The 18,124-nt window shown below is 38.6% G+C and overlaps 2 protein-coding genes across 5 annotated transcripts in view; one reads left to right on the top strand and one right to left on the bottom strand.

Annotated features, from left to right (window-relative positions):
• Positions 1-18,124, bottom strand: part of LOC139119503 (fibronectin type-III domain-containing protein 3A-like) — a 129,423-nt gene that overhangs the window by 108,552 nt on the left and 2,747 nt on the right. The gene's annotated exons all lie outside the window — the stretch shown is intronic.
• On the top strand, positions 5,203-6,781 carry LOC139118199 (zinc finger protein 862-like). The gene is made up of 2 exons (XM_070681491.1): positions 5,203-5,411; positions 5,770-6,781. The coding sequence occupies exons 1-2, from the start codon at positions 5,203-5,205 to the stop codon at positions 6,779-6,781; spliced, it is 1,221 nt and encodes a 406-aa protein (XP_070537592.1).

Raw genomic sequence — 18,124 nt, 5'->3', positions numbered from 1 at the left:
CCGATCCTTTATTTTTTTCGCCCGATCCTTTATTTTTCATGCCGATCCTGTTTCATTCCCCTGATATGAATGTGGCTGAAGACCTATTGTTTCTCGGTGGAGATTTTGTCACTTTTATTTCAGCGAGCGTATCAAGTGTGAAACGGTTCTAATGTGGCGATAACACGACCTGCCAGATGATTAAAAGGTTTATTCCATCGCCAAAATGTGTGAAATGGTTAGACTGTTCTCCTTTCATGTCGATGCTTTAGGTGTTTTACACACAATGAGGCACAGTTATCGGGTGCAAAACACCCAAAGTCACGCTTGTCTGTGAGGAGAATAAATGGGCCAGCCGTAGTGCAAATGAACATCGGCTAAGACGGATGAAATTTAAATTCAAAAAGCATGAAATGTGTTACGCTGCTGATCGTACAGACAACGGCCATTTTATACAACAGACATGGAGTATACTCAACGAAAGGCTCTGTGTTGTATCTTTCCCAGCGGGCACTCAGTCAAAGCATCTATAGGCCTACTATAGGCAACTGGTAGAACTGCCGTTGCCACCAATGTCTCGCACTGGTAAGGACCCGAAGGTCAGGAAAAGTGATTTCGATCAGAAGTGGCTGAAATCGTACGATTGGTTGAGACAAACATCAGATGCAAAAATGTATGGTACTGCCGCGTGTTCAGATCGTTGCGTGTCCGATTTAGCACGCTTGTTTGCCATTTCGAGATCTGTGTACGTCAACATGACGTTGAAGCCATGTGTGTCACCTCATGTCGCGCATTCGTAACTTGCATGGATTCTTTCGATTGACTTTGAGAAACAGTTGCACTTGATCCAGTTTCAAAACCCATGACCCGTTTCACAATATTCAAGGCATAATCATTCGTTTGATCATCTGAATACAGCAGCTATGTATGTACGTACGGTTAGGATATACAGTATAGGTTCAAAGGTCGTGCGTGTTTAAGTGTGCTCCACACAATGGATATGACACAATGCAAGGCGACCGGCCGACGCCGCGCAGTTGTCGAAGTTTCGTATGTTTGTCGAAGTAGAAGTCGATGCAATTTCAAATCTTGTTCTTGAAAATACCTGGTATCAATATTTTCGGGCTTCTCTTTATCATGAATTGAGTTTTAAAGTCAACATATTTTCCTGAGGCATGCTCTGCTGACTTTGAATTGTCAGTGCAATATTCAGTCCCGTATGAACTTGTCCATGTAACTGTTTTGTCACAGACGTTTAAAAAAGACGTCCATAGTTTTAGCAATCTGGCTACAGACAAACTGAGGATCACATAAAACATCTGATTTGGAATGTTATTCTAGAGAGAACTGGAAGACTTTGAATGAAAATATGGATGTAATATATGAAGTGCTTAAAGTGCATAAAAGATTTTACTTTATCCTTTTATTGTGGGATTTTTTCTGATGCTATGGAGTGATGTGTGTATTGCATAATTAACATAACATTTACATATGTATTGTTATGCAAATTAGCAATCCTGTTTCAGAAATTTCTGGGGAGAACACTGCATGTACATAGCAAGTTTGGTCAAGTTTGGTCGAGGCAATCAAGATATATAACCCTAATTACGAAAGTCATTAATTATGCAAATTGGGAATTGGCTGATATTAAAATGCTTAATGACTTTCAGTTATGTTAAATCATAGTATCTTCAACATACATACCAAGTTTCATCAATTTTGATTAAGTCAATTGAGATATATATCCGTAATTAGGAAAGTTCATCTAATATACAAATTAGCTATTCACTTTTATGTGACACCATTATGTCTTTCATGGCCGATAATTCCTTGTGAGGTCAGTAGAGACAGACATCGCTACAACATTTGCCCACATGTGTGAACATGTGAGCTAAAGCTGAAAACATTTCAAACATGAGTTTTAAAGTTGACAATGCGACTACAAGTCCAAAATTGGAGTTCAAATTTTGGCCTTGATCATGCGCCAAAGAGGATTATTACAAAAATTACCATAACTTATGGAGTAGTTACTGTTTTATCTCATGCTAATTTTTGAACCAAGGTATAGAAGAAACTTCCACCTGTCTTCCAGTACCATAGACAGTAGAAATGTGCCCCGATACATTGCAAGAACAAGACAGCTCACACACTGTGGCAGATCAGTGTAACCCGCTGGTTTGAAAATCAGTGTTTGAGGGTCTGGGACTTTCTTTTTTGTTAAATAGCAAAGGTTTGCCATTGAGATATATCAACAGTAAGTTATATAAAAAAATCATTTGTTTGGGTGCATTTTGACGCACCCAACCAAAACAGGCCTTTTCAGGGTCACTAAATTGTCCAAAAAGAGATATATCGCACACAATAATTCATAATTTGTCCTCTCAGGGTGTAGGACAGCAGCAGTCAATCTGTGTCATATAAATTTACATTTCACAGCTTTTAAAAGAGTAAACTTTGTCCATGATACGTGTACCCTAGCTTTTACTATGTTACTGATGCACTGGGTGTACCGTTAATTTTCATACAAATGACAAAGAGACATAATGCTGAGAACATATTGACCCAGTGAAGTGTTGTTTGCTAGGCAAGCATTCATGATTTTTTGCAAGTCAAATGACTCCTCATGATTGACAGCATTTTGACTTCATATCAGTCACCACAGTGCCTTGTTTCTGAAGACTCTAAGCTAACATTTGGTAATTATATTCCTCATAATGAGCAAAATCCTTCATTTTTAGACAACAAAATAGTGCAGTGGGTTTCCATGAGCTTTTCTAGTACAAACTTTTGTCAAACAAGCGACCTAGCGGCCGATATAGCTCCGCTGTGTTTATGTAGAGAATAACTATTTTTGACACATGTTGATGAAGAAGGTGGAAATCTTTGATAGCTCAATGCAGTGGCCAGAAAAAAGTGGCTAAAATAGCTGCAAAAATACACAATTGAAGATTTCATCATACTTTGAATATATCACATGGGATCATCCCTAAGAACATGTCAACCAAAGCTATCTGATGAGTAGTTTTTTGAGAATAAATTTTTCTGACCAAAAATGGCAACAATTGCCCCCAAAAAATGCAGATTTCATCATAATTTCAAAAGATCAAATTAAGTTCATCTATAGAAACCTGTATACCAAATTTCAAAGCTGTTAGACCAGTACTTTTTGAGAAATATATGTTTTGACCAAAAATGGCTAAAATTGCCCAAAAAATTCAAAATTGCAGATTTCATCATAATTTCAATAAATATCATTTAGTTCATCTATAGAAACCTGTATGCCAAATTCAAAGCTATCAGATGAGTACTTTTGAGAACACATTTTTTGACCAAAAATGGCTAAAGTTGCCCCCAAAATACAAAATTACAGATTTCATCAGAAATTCAATATATATTACTTAGCTCATCTGTAGGAACCTGTATACCAAATTTCAAAGCTTTCAGACCAATACTTTTTGAGAAACACATTTTTGACCAAAAATGGCAAAAATTGCCCAAAATTACAAAATTGCAGATTTCATCATAATTTCAATAAATATCATTAAGGTGATCTGTAGGAACCTGTATACAAAATTGCAAAGCTATCATATGAGTAGTTTTGAGATACAGATTTTTTGACCAAAAATGGCAAAAATTGCCCCAAAATACAAAATTACAGATTTCATCAGATCATTTCATCAGAAATTCAATATATATTACTAAGTTCATCTATAGAAACCTGTATACCGGATTTCAAAACTATCAGATCAGTACGTTTTGAGAAATACATTTTTTGACCAAAAATGGCAAAAATTGCCTTAAAAATGCAAATGTGCATATTTCTGCATAATTTGAACAAATCTGAAATAGATCATCCCTAGGGACATATGTACCAAATATCAAAGCTATCTGACTCGTAGTTTTGAAGAAGAAGATTTTTAAAGATTTTTTTACAAAAAATGACAAAAATTGCCTTAAAAATACAAATATGCAAATTTCACCACGATTTGAACAAATCTGACTGAAGTCACCCTAAGTAAACTGCATATCAAATTTCAAAGCAATCGGACAAGCGGTTTCAGAGAAGAAGATTTTTTTACCAAAAACACCAAAAAATGCCCCAAAAATACAAATATGCAAATTTCACCATGATTTGAACAAACTGAAGTGAGGTTACCCCAAGTGAAGTGCATATAAAATTTCAAAGCAATTGGACTTGCAGTTTCAGAGGAGAAGGCAATTGTTGACGGACGACGACGGACGACGACGGACGACGACGACGACGGACGACGACGGACGACGACAGAAAATCAACCTATTTGATAAGCTCCGCGTCGCTGCCAGCGGAGCTAAAAAAGTCATCTGTCATCTGCACTTGTGCGTCTGTGCATCCGTCCATTCACTCAAATTTCTCAGAGACGCCTGGAGTGATTTCATCAAACTTCGTACCAAGATTACCGGTACTCCTTTATGTCATACATGTCGATTTGTTTCATGAAACGATCCAATGAGATTTTTTCATTACAATTTTTTCATGTTCCAGCCTAGGAAGTTGCGAGTAATTACTCGCATTTGCGCCTAAAATTTGGGGTAATGCGAGTGAAAATATGAAAACGGTCGCATTTAGCGAGTGGAATTAAAAATACGCTCGCATTCAGCGAGTGCAACAACAAGAATGGTCGCATTCAGCGAGTAAACTGTGAGCCATAGACGCGGCCTATATTTAGCGCATTGTTTTGGCTGCTCGTGTAATCTGATAGCGAACAACTGTTTCTCACTTCAAATGTATCAAAAACTTGACTGGCCTTGGATTTTCTTTTACTTTGATTGACATTTCCTTTTTATTTTTTCTGATACATTTTTGTCGGCAAATCTCTATGTGACGACGTCGGTCGGACGCTTCTCTTTTCTTTTCATTGGGCAATTTGTTTGATGGACAAGTCCATTGACATACCGTGTCTAATTACGCCATTGCCGGGACGACCGTGTTTTGCCGACTCTAAAATTCTATTTTTTCGCATTGGTTTATTTGGCCGTGGAGGTGGTACTCTCAAACACAAAAAAAGAACATATAACCACACGTGGTGGCGACGGTACGGCTCACTCATAGGTACATGTTCTTGGGAGCACGACAACTTTTCATCAAACTACGACCCAATATTCTGAAGTATTTCAAACAGCGGTGATATAAGCTGACACATCATGAGCAAGAAACAAATTACAGACTTTTTTCGACCGACTGAGATGCGGGCTGAAGTTTCAAGTTCAACACGTGATGATCATCCAGGCGACACATCAGCACGTACGGGTTCTACCGAGGTGACCACGCCTAAACGGCGCAAGGAAGATGGCGGTGGTGCATCAATGATCGTGAACAAAATCAAGCAGGCCCGGATTGGAAAGTCGAAAGACAGTAAACTTGTGCGATGGCATGAACATTTGAATGGCTTGATGTAGATATGAGTGACGAAAGTAAACATCTTCACTGTGGGAATATTTATCGCGTGTGGTGTCGATGGTGTCGAGCGGCAAAAGAGAAGTCGGAATACGGAAGTGAAGTGGGTAAACTGGTCGAGAAAAAAGAGAGTTTGACTGAACACGCAAGTTCCTTCAAACACATTCGTGCGAGAGACAAAGTACTTTCGCTCAGTCTGTTGAAGCTAGTCCTCTGGCAAAAGCCTTCCGAAGCAACAAGCCTGGTAGTAGTGACGCTACACTGCGAGAAATGAAAATCAAAATGAACATCGCCTATCTGATCGCTAAACATGAAATGCCGTTCTCTGTATTTCCCACTTTATTGCTCCTACACAGAAAAAACGGAGTCGATATCAATCCAACTTATGACAATACACATAAGTGTGCTGAAATCATCGGTACGATTGCGGACAAAATGAAGAAGGAATTATCAGACTGTGTTCGTGATTCTAATTATATTTCCATTCTCATCGATGGCGATACTGATAGAGCTATGCAGGAGTGTGAAATAGTCTACTTGCGCCATGTTGACAAAACAAGTGGAAAACCAAAAGTAAATCTCATCGGACAGAAAGAACTCGAACATGCACACGCTGCAGGCGTGGTAAGTGCGGCAAAATCCCTCTGCGATAAAATAGACGACAACTGGAGGGCGAAGATTGTCGGATTCGGCGCAGACGGCGCATCGGTAAATCTCGGTAAAAATTGCAGCGTGTTCACAATGCTACGAGATGAAGTAAGTTACATCGTGTCCTTTCATTGTACGCCTCATCGGCTGGAACTTGTCATGCTTGCTGTACAGAAAGGCATATCGATGGTGAAAAATGTTCACGATGTTCTTAATATGGTTTGGAAGACGTATCACTACTCTCCAAAGAGTCGAAGAGAGCTCGCATCGCTCGCTTCTGAATTGGGAGTTGATGTTTACACTCCAAAGTCCGTGTCGGGAACAAGATGGGCTCCGCACGTGGAAAGAGCACTGCGTATATTTCTGTCATCAAAGCAGAGGGACAAAAACAGTCCATCAACATGCGGCCAGTATGCAGCGGTTTTAGCACATGCCGAACACCTCGCCGCCACTACCCGAAATTCTGACATCAAAGGTCGAGCAAGTAAAGTTGTTCGCGAAATGACAAAAGTGAAATTTGCCGCCTTTTGCCATTTCCTTTTGGATTTATTCGGACAGATAGCATCGCTGAGCCGGCTTTTACAGGCAAATGAAGTTATTCTACCTCAAGCCATCCATGGAGTGAGGTCATGTATCGCGACCGTGGAGTCCATGAAAACAGAGAATGTACAAAATGGTGCACTTGATCAGTTTCTCAACCAGTACATGCATGAACACTGAACAGAGAGAGAATACGGACGACCGCGAGTGTGACAGCGAAAATGATGAGTCGGAAGAAATCACTTATCAAGACGTGCAGTTGAAGGGCAAACCAGCCCTAGTTAAGACACAACTGCAGAAGGCAATCGACGAAACGTGTGATACAACTGTTGCAGAACTGAAGCGAAGGTTCAGAATTTGTTGGGTACGGTAAATGCGCAAGGAGCAGCTAAAGCAGTGGCATGTTTATCAGTGCTTTTCAATCATGATGCATGGCCTGACACAGTGGAAAGTCTAATGGTGTATGGTCAACAAGAATTGGCTTTCCTTCTGGAATGGTTTGGTCCAATACTTGATAGAAATGGTTGTATTGTTGTTGATGTGGCAGGTGAATGGCGACAACTAAAGCTCTTAGTCTTCAATCAGTTTTTGGATAAATCACACATGGCATTGTGGAGTCTCATGTTGACAAAAGAACCATACCGCACAAATTTTCAGAACATACTACATTTGGTAGAGATAATGACAGCACTACCCATTTCTACTGCCCAGTGTGAAAGAGGGTTCTCCGCACAAAGACGAATCAAGACAGAAGCCCGCACTCGACTTCATCCAGAAACTGTTGGAGACTTGATACGTATCAGCTTGGAAGGTCCTGATGTCACTGAATTTGACCCCACTGTTTATGCAGAGTCTTGGTTAAATGAATCGACGAGGGCAAGGCGCCCAAATGTAAAACAGTCGTGGCCTCAGAATATTGTCTGTGTTGATGATACTGCAGATATGGAACATGGAGATCTGAATGATTTTCTGTAGTGTGCATGCATGAGTAGTAATTCTGGACATGAACTCATGGAAACTGAACTGTTGAAGTTTTCTGACTTTTGTTTGAACAATGAACCAGATTCAGATAATCTTGATTAAGATGTCTACGGGGCAAATACAAGCTACTGGTGTATTGTGTACATTCACAATAATGTTGTTTATTGAAGTAAAAGATTATCCAAGGCACAACAGGTTTATAATTGCTCCTTTATTTTGAACTTTAGGAGCATTTTGCTCCTAAATTTTGAAATTTAGGAGCATTTGGCTCCTGAATTTTAAAATTTGGAAGCATTGCTCCTTTGCAATGAAGTTAACTTCCTAGGCTGTGTTCGGAGCCATAACTCAGGCATGTCTGAACCTATTTCATTCAAACTTGGTACAGGACATTGACCAATGTCATACATATGCACGTTCATTTCTTTCACCAAAATGATCCAATATCACTGTGTGGGGACCATTTTGTTTCGATTTTTTCATGTCCAGAGCCATAACTCTGACCGTTCTCAACCGATTTTATTTGTGCAAAGACACTGACCGACAGGTATGTCATACATATGCACAACAACTTATTTCACTATACTACTCAATATGACCATGGTGGCAATTTTGTTACAATTTTTTTCTCTGTCCAGAGCCACAATGGTATTTCAACCAATATCATTCAAAGTTGGTACAAGGACATTGACCTACGTCATACATATGAACATCAACTTGGTTCATGATATGTAGCAGTATCATATCAATTAAATACTGATTTGCATATTTATTGAATTTTTGTAATTAGGCTGATGTGTCAAGAAATAGTACATCAAATTTCATGAAAATTGGTACAGATTTTGAGCTCACATTGCTTTAACAGTGAATAAAGACATTTATCAGTTTCATGTGAATTAATTTTTAATTGCATATTAATGAACTTTCCTAATTAGGGCGATAAGTCCACAAATACTGCATCTACTTTGTTAAAACTTGGTACAGATGTTGACCTCACAGTGTTGTAAATAAAATCCAATGGCACTAAACATTATCATTAAAATTAATAGTTAAGTAGCATATGCATAATGAATTTTTTTTTTTTAGGGTGAATGTCCAGAAGGCTGCATAAAACTTTATGAATATGCAGTGTTAAATCTAGGACGTGCCATTGCACAATTCATGAAATAAAATCTTGAATGGCCCTCATCTCACCATTTAATGCACCAATGAGGGCGCAATATTATCTGAATGATTCGGTCATGCAGAGTTCATTTAGTAAATAGTTCATACATTGGTACAGTGCAGTTTGGCTCGCTGAAGGTCATGACCTCAGTCATTGTGTGACATGTTACCCAAAGACCTTTGTAATTTCAATACAGTACAATATTGTGGTAGGTAGCACAGTACGCGAAATTATCGACAATGCAATACCATTTGTATGTACAGAGATCAGATTGCACATTGCGTTGTTGTCGTACTGTGCGACGCATAAACCCAATGTGAACCCGTAGCAATGCGATCAGAGTGCACATCTAGTCTAGTCACCGCGATTGTCATAGCCTCAAAAGTATTTTTGCCTTGTACATGCATGCATGTATCTATCACTGGCTAGGAATATGTACAAGACAGTTTTGTGGTTTCAAAAGATGTTAAAAGATAGTACTTTTTGGCACAATCGCCGTTATTTCTGATACCTGATTGCGAAGACAGTAATACATTTCAGCGAACTACAAGCTGCATTGAACTGACATTGCACCCCTTAAAATTCAGCAAAGCTGTTGATTCTGGCAGTGAGCATATAACTGGTCAAAATTTTCAATAAGCGATTGCAAAGTTCTGTATATATTTCAGTATCCCGTGAGCAGTGGGAACATATGTAATACCGCTATCAGCTGGTGTTTGTTGTTATACGACGGGCCGACATCAGTTTCCGCAGCCACTACACAGGTACACATTGAAAACAAAAAGCATATGTTGAGAGTTGACAAAACTATGTACTTCCTGTTCTAATCTGGCCCTTGTAGTTCACGATCAAGCAAAAATAAACATTGATTCAAACTTTGTGCGATCAAAAAACCATATGTTTACTAAAGACTAGTACATGGGCACTTACACATTAATTAAAGTCATCGGCGTATGACCGTGATAGTGGTATGGTATGGTATCACAGGATTTTAGCCATGATACAAGTGAGCACACACATGAGTACAGTGCATGTGCTTACAAAAGCCAAAATTATATCATGGCGAAATGCGCTTTTTATTCTGATGTAACTGTCCTTTTTCAAACTCTATCTCCTCCCTCCATTTCGGGGTCAACATAGGCATGCAGTGTATCATTGAAATTGTACTTAGTTGTACAATGATGATATGGTTTTAATTTTTGAAAATTCACATTTCTCATCAAGAAAAAGGCTAAGTATCATAAAAAATCTCATTTTTCACTGAATATTTGCATTGAAAATTTTAAAAATCAGTCAACCCAAAAACTGAGATCGTACTTTAACTGGGAGCAAGCATGGCAATGGCTTCCATACTCTTCTAGGCATTATAAATCAAAAATAGCGCCAATGGCACTTGATCACAACTGGCACATTGTGAAACTACTCTATCTCTGGGTACACCTGTACATGAAATACTGAATGGGTAGGTGCTGCGGGTTTGAAGTTTGTCAGTAAATGCACACAGAAAACAAAGTCCCGAAGTAGCGAATTCCAGACATTTTCAAACCACACTGTTTGTCAGTGGGGTAAGCAATATTCGCAAAAATCACATTTCCAGGCTAATAGACTATGTTTTACGAAATCACACGTCCTTATTACAAAATAAAATGATCTTTGTCTTTAAATCAATGCGCCAGTAAACAGGTCCAGCAGCGGGTTATGTCATCAAGTCTATAATGTTAAGGGTCATAACAAATGTGAGAAATCTAAAACATTAAATATGTTGTTTTTTATCAATTTTATTACCAAAAGCGCATGAAAATCTCTGATACTTTGAATCAGCCATCCTGCATATTTGTAACATTCATCAAAACCTCATTTCTGTTCCACAACTCATTAAATAGTCCAAAATGCAGGATTGGTGTACATTCCAAAACTACATATATGAAAGAACCCTAAAATCAATTAGTTATAGGGGGGGTTAGAAATTTCCCAAAACTATCTAACTGCTGCTCCGTTTGGCTCCATTTTTCGGAATCGGAACCTTGGAATTAGTCTGAATATCTCTACCAAATATCAATGCAGTCTGTTCAGCGGTTTTAGACTTTTTGTCGTTTACGGAAAATGGACACTGTCCACCACCGGTTGAAGCTAACCCTATATCACAACTTCCAGATGTGATAGTGACCTATGGTCATTATTAAAGATACCGCCAATGGCGCTTGGACATTATGACCGCCTAGTATTACACCCGTGGCCACTTAAGTGTTGATTAAGCCCGTCTGGTGCAAGCAGAAATTCTGTTTGTATAAACGAAACAAAGTGGTGGTCGGTGTAATAAATGTAAGGTTCACTGTCGGCACCCCACTGTTAGGATTGAGATAACGTTCTACTAAAATGTCTCGCCTGCCCAATTCAAATCGATGACAACACTGCACTGTAGACACGCCGTAAGTCTGCACTCCGACAATGAACATCAATAACAACGGTCGCGAATATCATACGGGAAAATCCTTCAGTAAGGACGTGGCCAGCTTGATTGTTCAAAATATAAGACATTGTGGTGGCAATTTGGCATCTAGCGAGGTACCACGAGCAGCTACAAAAAACAAGCAAGCGACCGTTTTAAGATAAGCATGGAGGGAGCCAGAAAAGTTTGGAAGAGATATACATGTATCAGGACAGGTTCCCTTCAACCGGGATGAGAAAAGTGTTGTTCATGGTTACACACATGTGAATACATGTACATGTAAAATGCTACCCCGACTGTACTTTACTCTTACCTTTCCGTACCAAGTGAAATTGAAGTAAGTTTATTCACGGTTTGTAGGAAAGAAACATGGCTTAGTGCAAGTGAATGTTTATTTCGAAAGTTTTGCAATCAAGACGGGCGATGTCTATAATTTAATTGCTAACATTTACAAAGTGGCATTTTCTCAATTCCCGCGTCTGAACAAAGCCTGAACACGACACTTACGATACACGCTATATAAATAGTATCGTTGGTATTCATTCACTGCAATATTGAAATCGGCACAAAATGTGTGATGTTCTGTAACACTGACTGCATTTGAAACACATGAGTTTTACCTGAAACTAAATACTGATAGGGCAAATGCTGTGGTCAACATCATTTGTATACAGTGTATTTTGTAATCACTCCGTAATTTCAGGCTAATCAGCGTGTCCATGGGGTACCGAAAGTAACCGTTTTATCACCCTTCTGCAGACAGAATTTCTGCTTGCACCAGACAGGCTTGATCAACACTAAAGTGGCCACGGGTGTATCGGCATTTATCAACAACCCCACTCACTGTGAATTAGACAGACCACAAAGTCAATGAGCAACATATAGCTGAAAGACTATTTTTCACATTGCGATTTTAAGCTCATTTTTATGAGAAAAGAGACATGTATATGTATATGGAGAAAAAGCAGAAGACATATTTGTAAATTGTTTGTTAAGTGACAATCATATATGCATCTCTTGAAATTTTGTGGTTCTAAGGTATAACAGTGGTGTAAGAATAATGAGGTATGAATAAGTTAGTAAAGCTAAGTTGACAGTAATTAAGATTACAAAATTATACACTAAGCTGGGGAAATCTGATTGAAATAAATGTTGAAAAGTAGCAAAGTCATGGTCATCTTTTGTCTAATACCTTGTGTAAGGTAATGAACTTTACATAAATCTTGCTATAGATTTGTTGCTAATGGGCAATAACTGTGTTTCAGATCATTTGAGAGCAATCTATCCATGACAGGTTTAAATTGTAATATACTTCTATTTAAAGGAGAGAAACTTCTCAAATAATTTTTGTCCCTGTAATTTGCTGTGAAAACACATGGACAGATGCTCAGGACTCTATGCTGGTGCTACCTTGATAACTAACCTACAACTTGTAACGTCATTGTCTAACCTGTTCACCCCAATTTCCTGTAGACAGGTCCACACTCTCCATTGATAACAATGGGTTTGGGCCATACCATTGTAGTGAAAGACTGTAACATGTGAGGTTGTGGATACTTAATCTCTGGAATTTCAAAGTCTGTATATTGACTCAAGGATGTTTACTTAACAAATGCCTAGGGTCATCTCAAAAGTGAGAATCTAAACTATGAAATATGTTTTTTTTTATGCTTTTGATGCCCAAAAGACCATAGAAATCTCTTATACTTCGAATCAGCCATCCTGCATATTTCTAACATTCATCAAAACCTCATTTCTGTTCCACAACTCATAAAACAGTCCACAATGCAGGATTGGTGTACATTCCAAAACTACATATATGAAAGACCCCTAAAATCAATTAGATAAAAAGGGGGGTTAGAAATTTCCCAAAACTATCTAACCGGCACTCCGTTTGGCTCCATTTTTCGGAATTGGAACCTTGGAACCAGTCTATGTATCGGTATCAAATATCAACGCAGTCTGTTCAGCAGTTTTTGACTTTTTGTCGTTTACGGAAATGGACGACATCAAACACCGGTTGAAACCACCTCTATATCACAACTTCCAGTTGTGATAAAAACTAGAGAGAAGATAGCCAAAAATATCCCCAAAAAGGTCAAAAAATAGAAACTCAACTTTAACTCTTTTCCTGCAAGACAGTAATAACTGTATCACTTCCCCATCAGCCAAGTCAGTAAAAAGCGGTATTGAGCCAAAACATGAAATATTTTCACCCACTTGGCTTGGTATGTTATAGCATCTTTTGTCCAAAAAAATCAACTTTACAGTATTATGTTTTCAACAGCCATCAAATGTACAGTATTATGTTAAAATACATAATATGGAATATGTTGTGTTTCATTAATTTTAACCATCTTGACCTGGTGGTGAAATATGGACTTGGCAGGAAAAGGGTTAATTTTTGAATAATATAAATCTTCAGAGAGAATAACATTATAAAGATCAGGAAAAAACATAACAATGTACATGTTTCAAACTATCGCATGGAAGTAACTGTGAATGAGGAAATTCAACCTCACTTTTCAGCTCGTGGCTATTTTGGGACACAGCATTGTTCATGTTTGTAATGGCGCCCTCCGTGGCAGAATGGTGATCTCTGAGCATACAAATCATGTTGCATCATGAGATAAAATAAGTAATGTTCTTACAGGGATGAAGAAAATTTTTGTCACTGCTGGAAAATTATGGATGACAGCTGGAAATGTCTGCAATGTGACCGCAAAGTGGTCGCAGGGGGTGGGTGTGGGAGGGGGGTGCCCCCTCCCACTGTGCAAACTTTTTTGATTTTGAAGTCTCCAGAATGGCTCTCCTGGATCCATTTTATGAATTTTCTGGTCAAATCTTGCACACTTTTACATCATCTATGATGTAACAAGGTAAGGACAGTCAGGTGATCTCTCTTCAGGGATTTTTATTTCTGAACATTTAACATTTATTATTTGTATAGTCTCGTTTTTTCGATGTACACTGGCCACCATAAACCAGTAACTTTGTCAAGCCCAATTTTCTGTTCAAAAGCCACATGTGAGAAACTTTAAATTTACTTGTAGAACTGTCCCCATATTTGTCGTACATCGGAATCGAAGAACAGCAGCTTATGCTGCACAAGTAGAAATTATAAAGTCCAATTTTCGCTCACCGTTGCCATCGAATACATTGCTAAACACAGCTAGGATTTCTTTCTCACCATCGCTCTGAGACAACACGTACTGTACATTGTTGTTTGATTCACGACCCGATGAATTGACATCATTAGTAGTGTTAATTTCGGTTGTTTCAACAGTTTCACTTGAACACGGTTCGCATTCAGTTGTTTTGATAACACTGGAATACAGATGGCATTGCACGGCCACGTGGGAACTCGACTCAGTTGTTTGGTGGGATTTCCAGAGTAGGACTTGCACTGACACACTGCTAAAGTGCAGGCAGGCTTGCTGGCAGGTTCATCGGCAGATTTTTCACCGAGAGTTTGTTCAGCCTGTTTATCAGAGAAACCACTGAAGAATTTCTTGATACTTGGCTGTTTATCGCCAGAACATTTACGTTCTGCCTGCAATATCCACAAAGTTGACATAGGCTTGTCATGCAAATACAACTGAGTGACTGTATCGAGTCACTCTGAAAGCTAGCCGAACACATGCCGACAATGACGTACCAAAAAAAAAAACCCAGCGAGGTCAACTGCGACCTGCATGACCTGTGCACTGCGTTCCGACAAACACACATTACCGTGTACCGATCGCATATGTAGATTTTTTTCAGTGTACTCTGTTTACAATTTGATTTCGTTCGACTAGGAATTTTTTGGGAGTCTGAAAAGACATGAAACTCCATGATTTTTGTGAACTTAGTATTCAACTAATGCCTGATCCCATGTGGACTGAATTTAACGTGAGTGGCTATTTCCGTGTGAACGCACGTATGTATACATTGATTTTTTGGACACACAAATAAAAAAAATAATGCTGTATCTCGTTGCAGTTACATTCATTTTGAAAGATTTGTGAGAAGATTTTGGCTTTTTTTACACTGCAGCAGAAATGACATTTTACACATCTACAAATAATTTTCACAGCCGGCAAAATTTTGCTGACAGCTGGTTGTTTTTGCCGGCTGCCAGCTATTTTCTACATCAGTGTCTTAGGCATCTGGGTAGAAAGGACTGAGGTAGGGGCAATGGTGCATTGGAGCCATGTGCATAAAGCATGGCCAATGAATGTAAACGGCAGTAGCCGCTGCGTAATGGCGAAAATGCTAGTTGCCACTCAGATTCTTAACAATAATAAGCTAATAACACCAGTAGTTGATGAACCTTATTTAGACAAAGATTATTGGGCAGGCCCTTCAATTGAACATCTATCATCCATACAAATGTTGAACACTGCAAGGAAAGTATCCATGCTGGGCCAGATGATCGTTTTGAATAGCAACATTTTTGGTCGGACATATCACGTTTCCGGAGTAGTCGGCTCTATGCATAGAACAACACGACTGTGTAAACCCTCTGGTCAGAACCATAGATCATAAATTTCCTAATACATACAAGTTATGTTCAAAAGTTGATATACTGATCACTTTATTTAGGTTGCATAGGTTACTTTTTCATGATATATCAGTGCATGAGTAATTGTCCATGCATGAAAATTGGGGGCCTCTCTCGGACAAATCCTACCGGTACAATAGGCTTTGATCAGCCAAAATAAAAGTCCTTAGCAATGTACAGTTGTTCACGTCCAGCATACATATTAATTAATCATCACATAAGTTATGTAAACAGCTGAATCAAAGCAAAAGTTTGCTGTTGCCACTGTTGGGCCTGTTGTGTACGCACAGGGGACAACTTTGCAGTGGGGTTTGGTTGGTTGCAGGGGACACAGTCTCTTGTATTCTCCTTTTTTGACTGGAAAGACTATAGTATTTTCTGCATAAAATTCAAGGGTTGTTGTGTGTTGATGATGGCCCCCAATTTTCTAAGTGGTCCCCTTGGGATGGGAGTAGGGGCTCACAGTGACCCCTGTTTTTCACATCCTAGATTGAACACTGAATATGGTAGATGTGATAATATGTCAGTGCTATGATACAATACAAAATTGTTTACAATATCTTGTCAATTAACTACTAATTGACTAATTTAAGGACTTTTTGTCATTAGGGTGGCAGAACAGATTGGTATTTTACATTTTCACAACCATGGACCTCATTCTCCGCCATTAAGCCCCATCTGTATTGCAGTATTTTTAATCACAGACACAATTAACCCTTTTTCTGCCAAGTTCATATTTCACCATCAGGTCAAGTTGGTTAAAACCAGTGAAGCAAATGTGTCTTATTTGGTGTATTTTAACCTAAAATTGAACATTTGAAGGCACCTGACATCACAGATACTTTAAACATGATTTTTGTGGACTAAAGCTGTTGGAATAGACTTAGCCAATTGGGTGGAAATACGTATGGTTTTGGCTAAATACCACTTTTCACTGAGTTGGCTGATGGGGGAAGTGATACTGTCTGGTAGGGAAAGGGTTAATGAAGAGAACTCTTGTAATCAAAATACCGATTAACAAGTGGGGACTGTGTCATCAACGATGACTTGTTCCTAAAAGGGTCTCACCTGCCCTGATTTAGTTTTCTATCACTGTCGGCGTCATGATGATTTTTCATAACGAGTTTTACATGAGGCTGCAAACATGTAACCTTGCGTGAAACCTGAGTTTACCATCTTCTGAGACAATCACATTATTTTTTATGAGGCTATTTGCTGATGATTTTCAATTTCTAAATCAACTGTAACTGTTGCCTACATGTTCTCTATCTTATGGTTTACGTGATGATTAACATATGAAGTACCGTAGTAACAGTCTCTTTTACAAGACACCATTTTTTTAGGGACATTGCCAACATCTACAGGTTTTGTCAATTTGAGAGCCTTTGTAGCGTACAGCGTAACACAAGTCCTTCCACATACAGAGGGACTGTTGATGTGACATGCATGACAGCCATCCGTGATTACAAACCTGGTCACCATTTACGGGGTGACTGTGAACCAAAATGCTATTGTTTTCTTTATCAAATCAAAGGCCCTTTGTGACAAATGTAATTTGCACAGACTGACAGAAAAGAGAATTTAGTTTTTGCTTACTATGTACATTTAGCAATAATGAACCATCTGACAGAGACTGATACCAAAGGAAAAGGCTTTCCTGCAGCGATAATCAACCTATATCTTGTAGGTCACCTTGTTATCCAACCCATACATGTACCATAAAAGAAAAGTTTTGGCCTACACAGTAAATGGTTATTATGCCAGACCGATAGGTCATTAACATATCAATAGATTACCAAAGTGGGATTTACACAATCGGTACTAGCCTCGGCCTGGCAGACTTGCAAGGAGGGGAGTTCACATAATGATCTGATTCAACAGGCACATTGAGATGCAAAGTCTCAAAGGTACAGGGGAAATACATGACATTATCTAAAGTATTTGGTATTCACTTATTTATGAATCAACACTTACCAGGAAGGAGAGCCACCGACTGAAGAATTTCCTGTCATTGATCATGTTGTGAAAAGTAAATGTCCCATTGTCATGCTAATTCACTTGGACATCCCTTGTCACATGACTGGGATTTAAATTACTTGTTTGATAACACCAGTTGAAAGTCTAAACACTGACCTAGGCTCTACCACAATTCACGCAATCACAAGGTTTACCATCATTAGCAAAGATTTCCTCATTGAATGACCAGTTGGGTTCTCACCAAATATTATTGTCGTAAAAAATTCCCATACCCTTTAATTTTTTATGCTTGTTTATATCAAAAAGAAAACATGAAATTTCTGAATGTTTGTACTAATAGAGTACAGTGATAACAATAACATAAATCCATACATATGAGAACATAAAATGGCAGATTTTTTTTACTTA

This window comes from Ptychodera flava, chromosome 19, assembly GCF_041260155.1.
Source record: "Ptychodera flava strain L36383 chromosome 19, AS_Pfla_20210202, whole genome shotgun sequence".
Lineage (NCBI taxonomy): Eukaryota > Metazoa > Hemichordata > Enteropneusta > Ptychoderidae > Ptychodera > Ptychodera flava.
The sequence above is the reverse complement of the archived record's forward strand: the minus strand, read 5'-3'. Positions and strand labels throughout refer to the sequence as shown.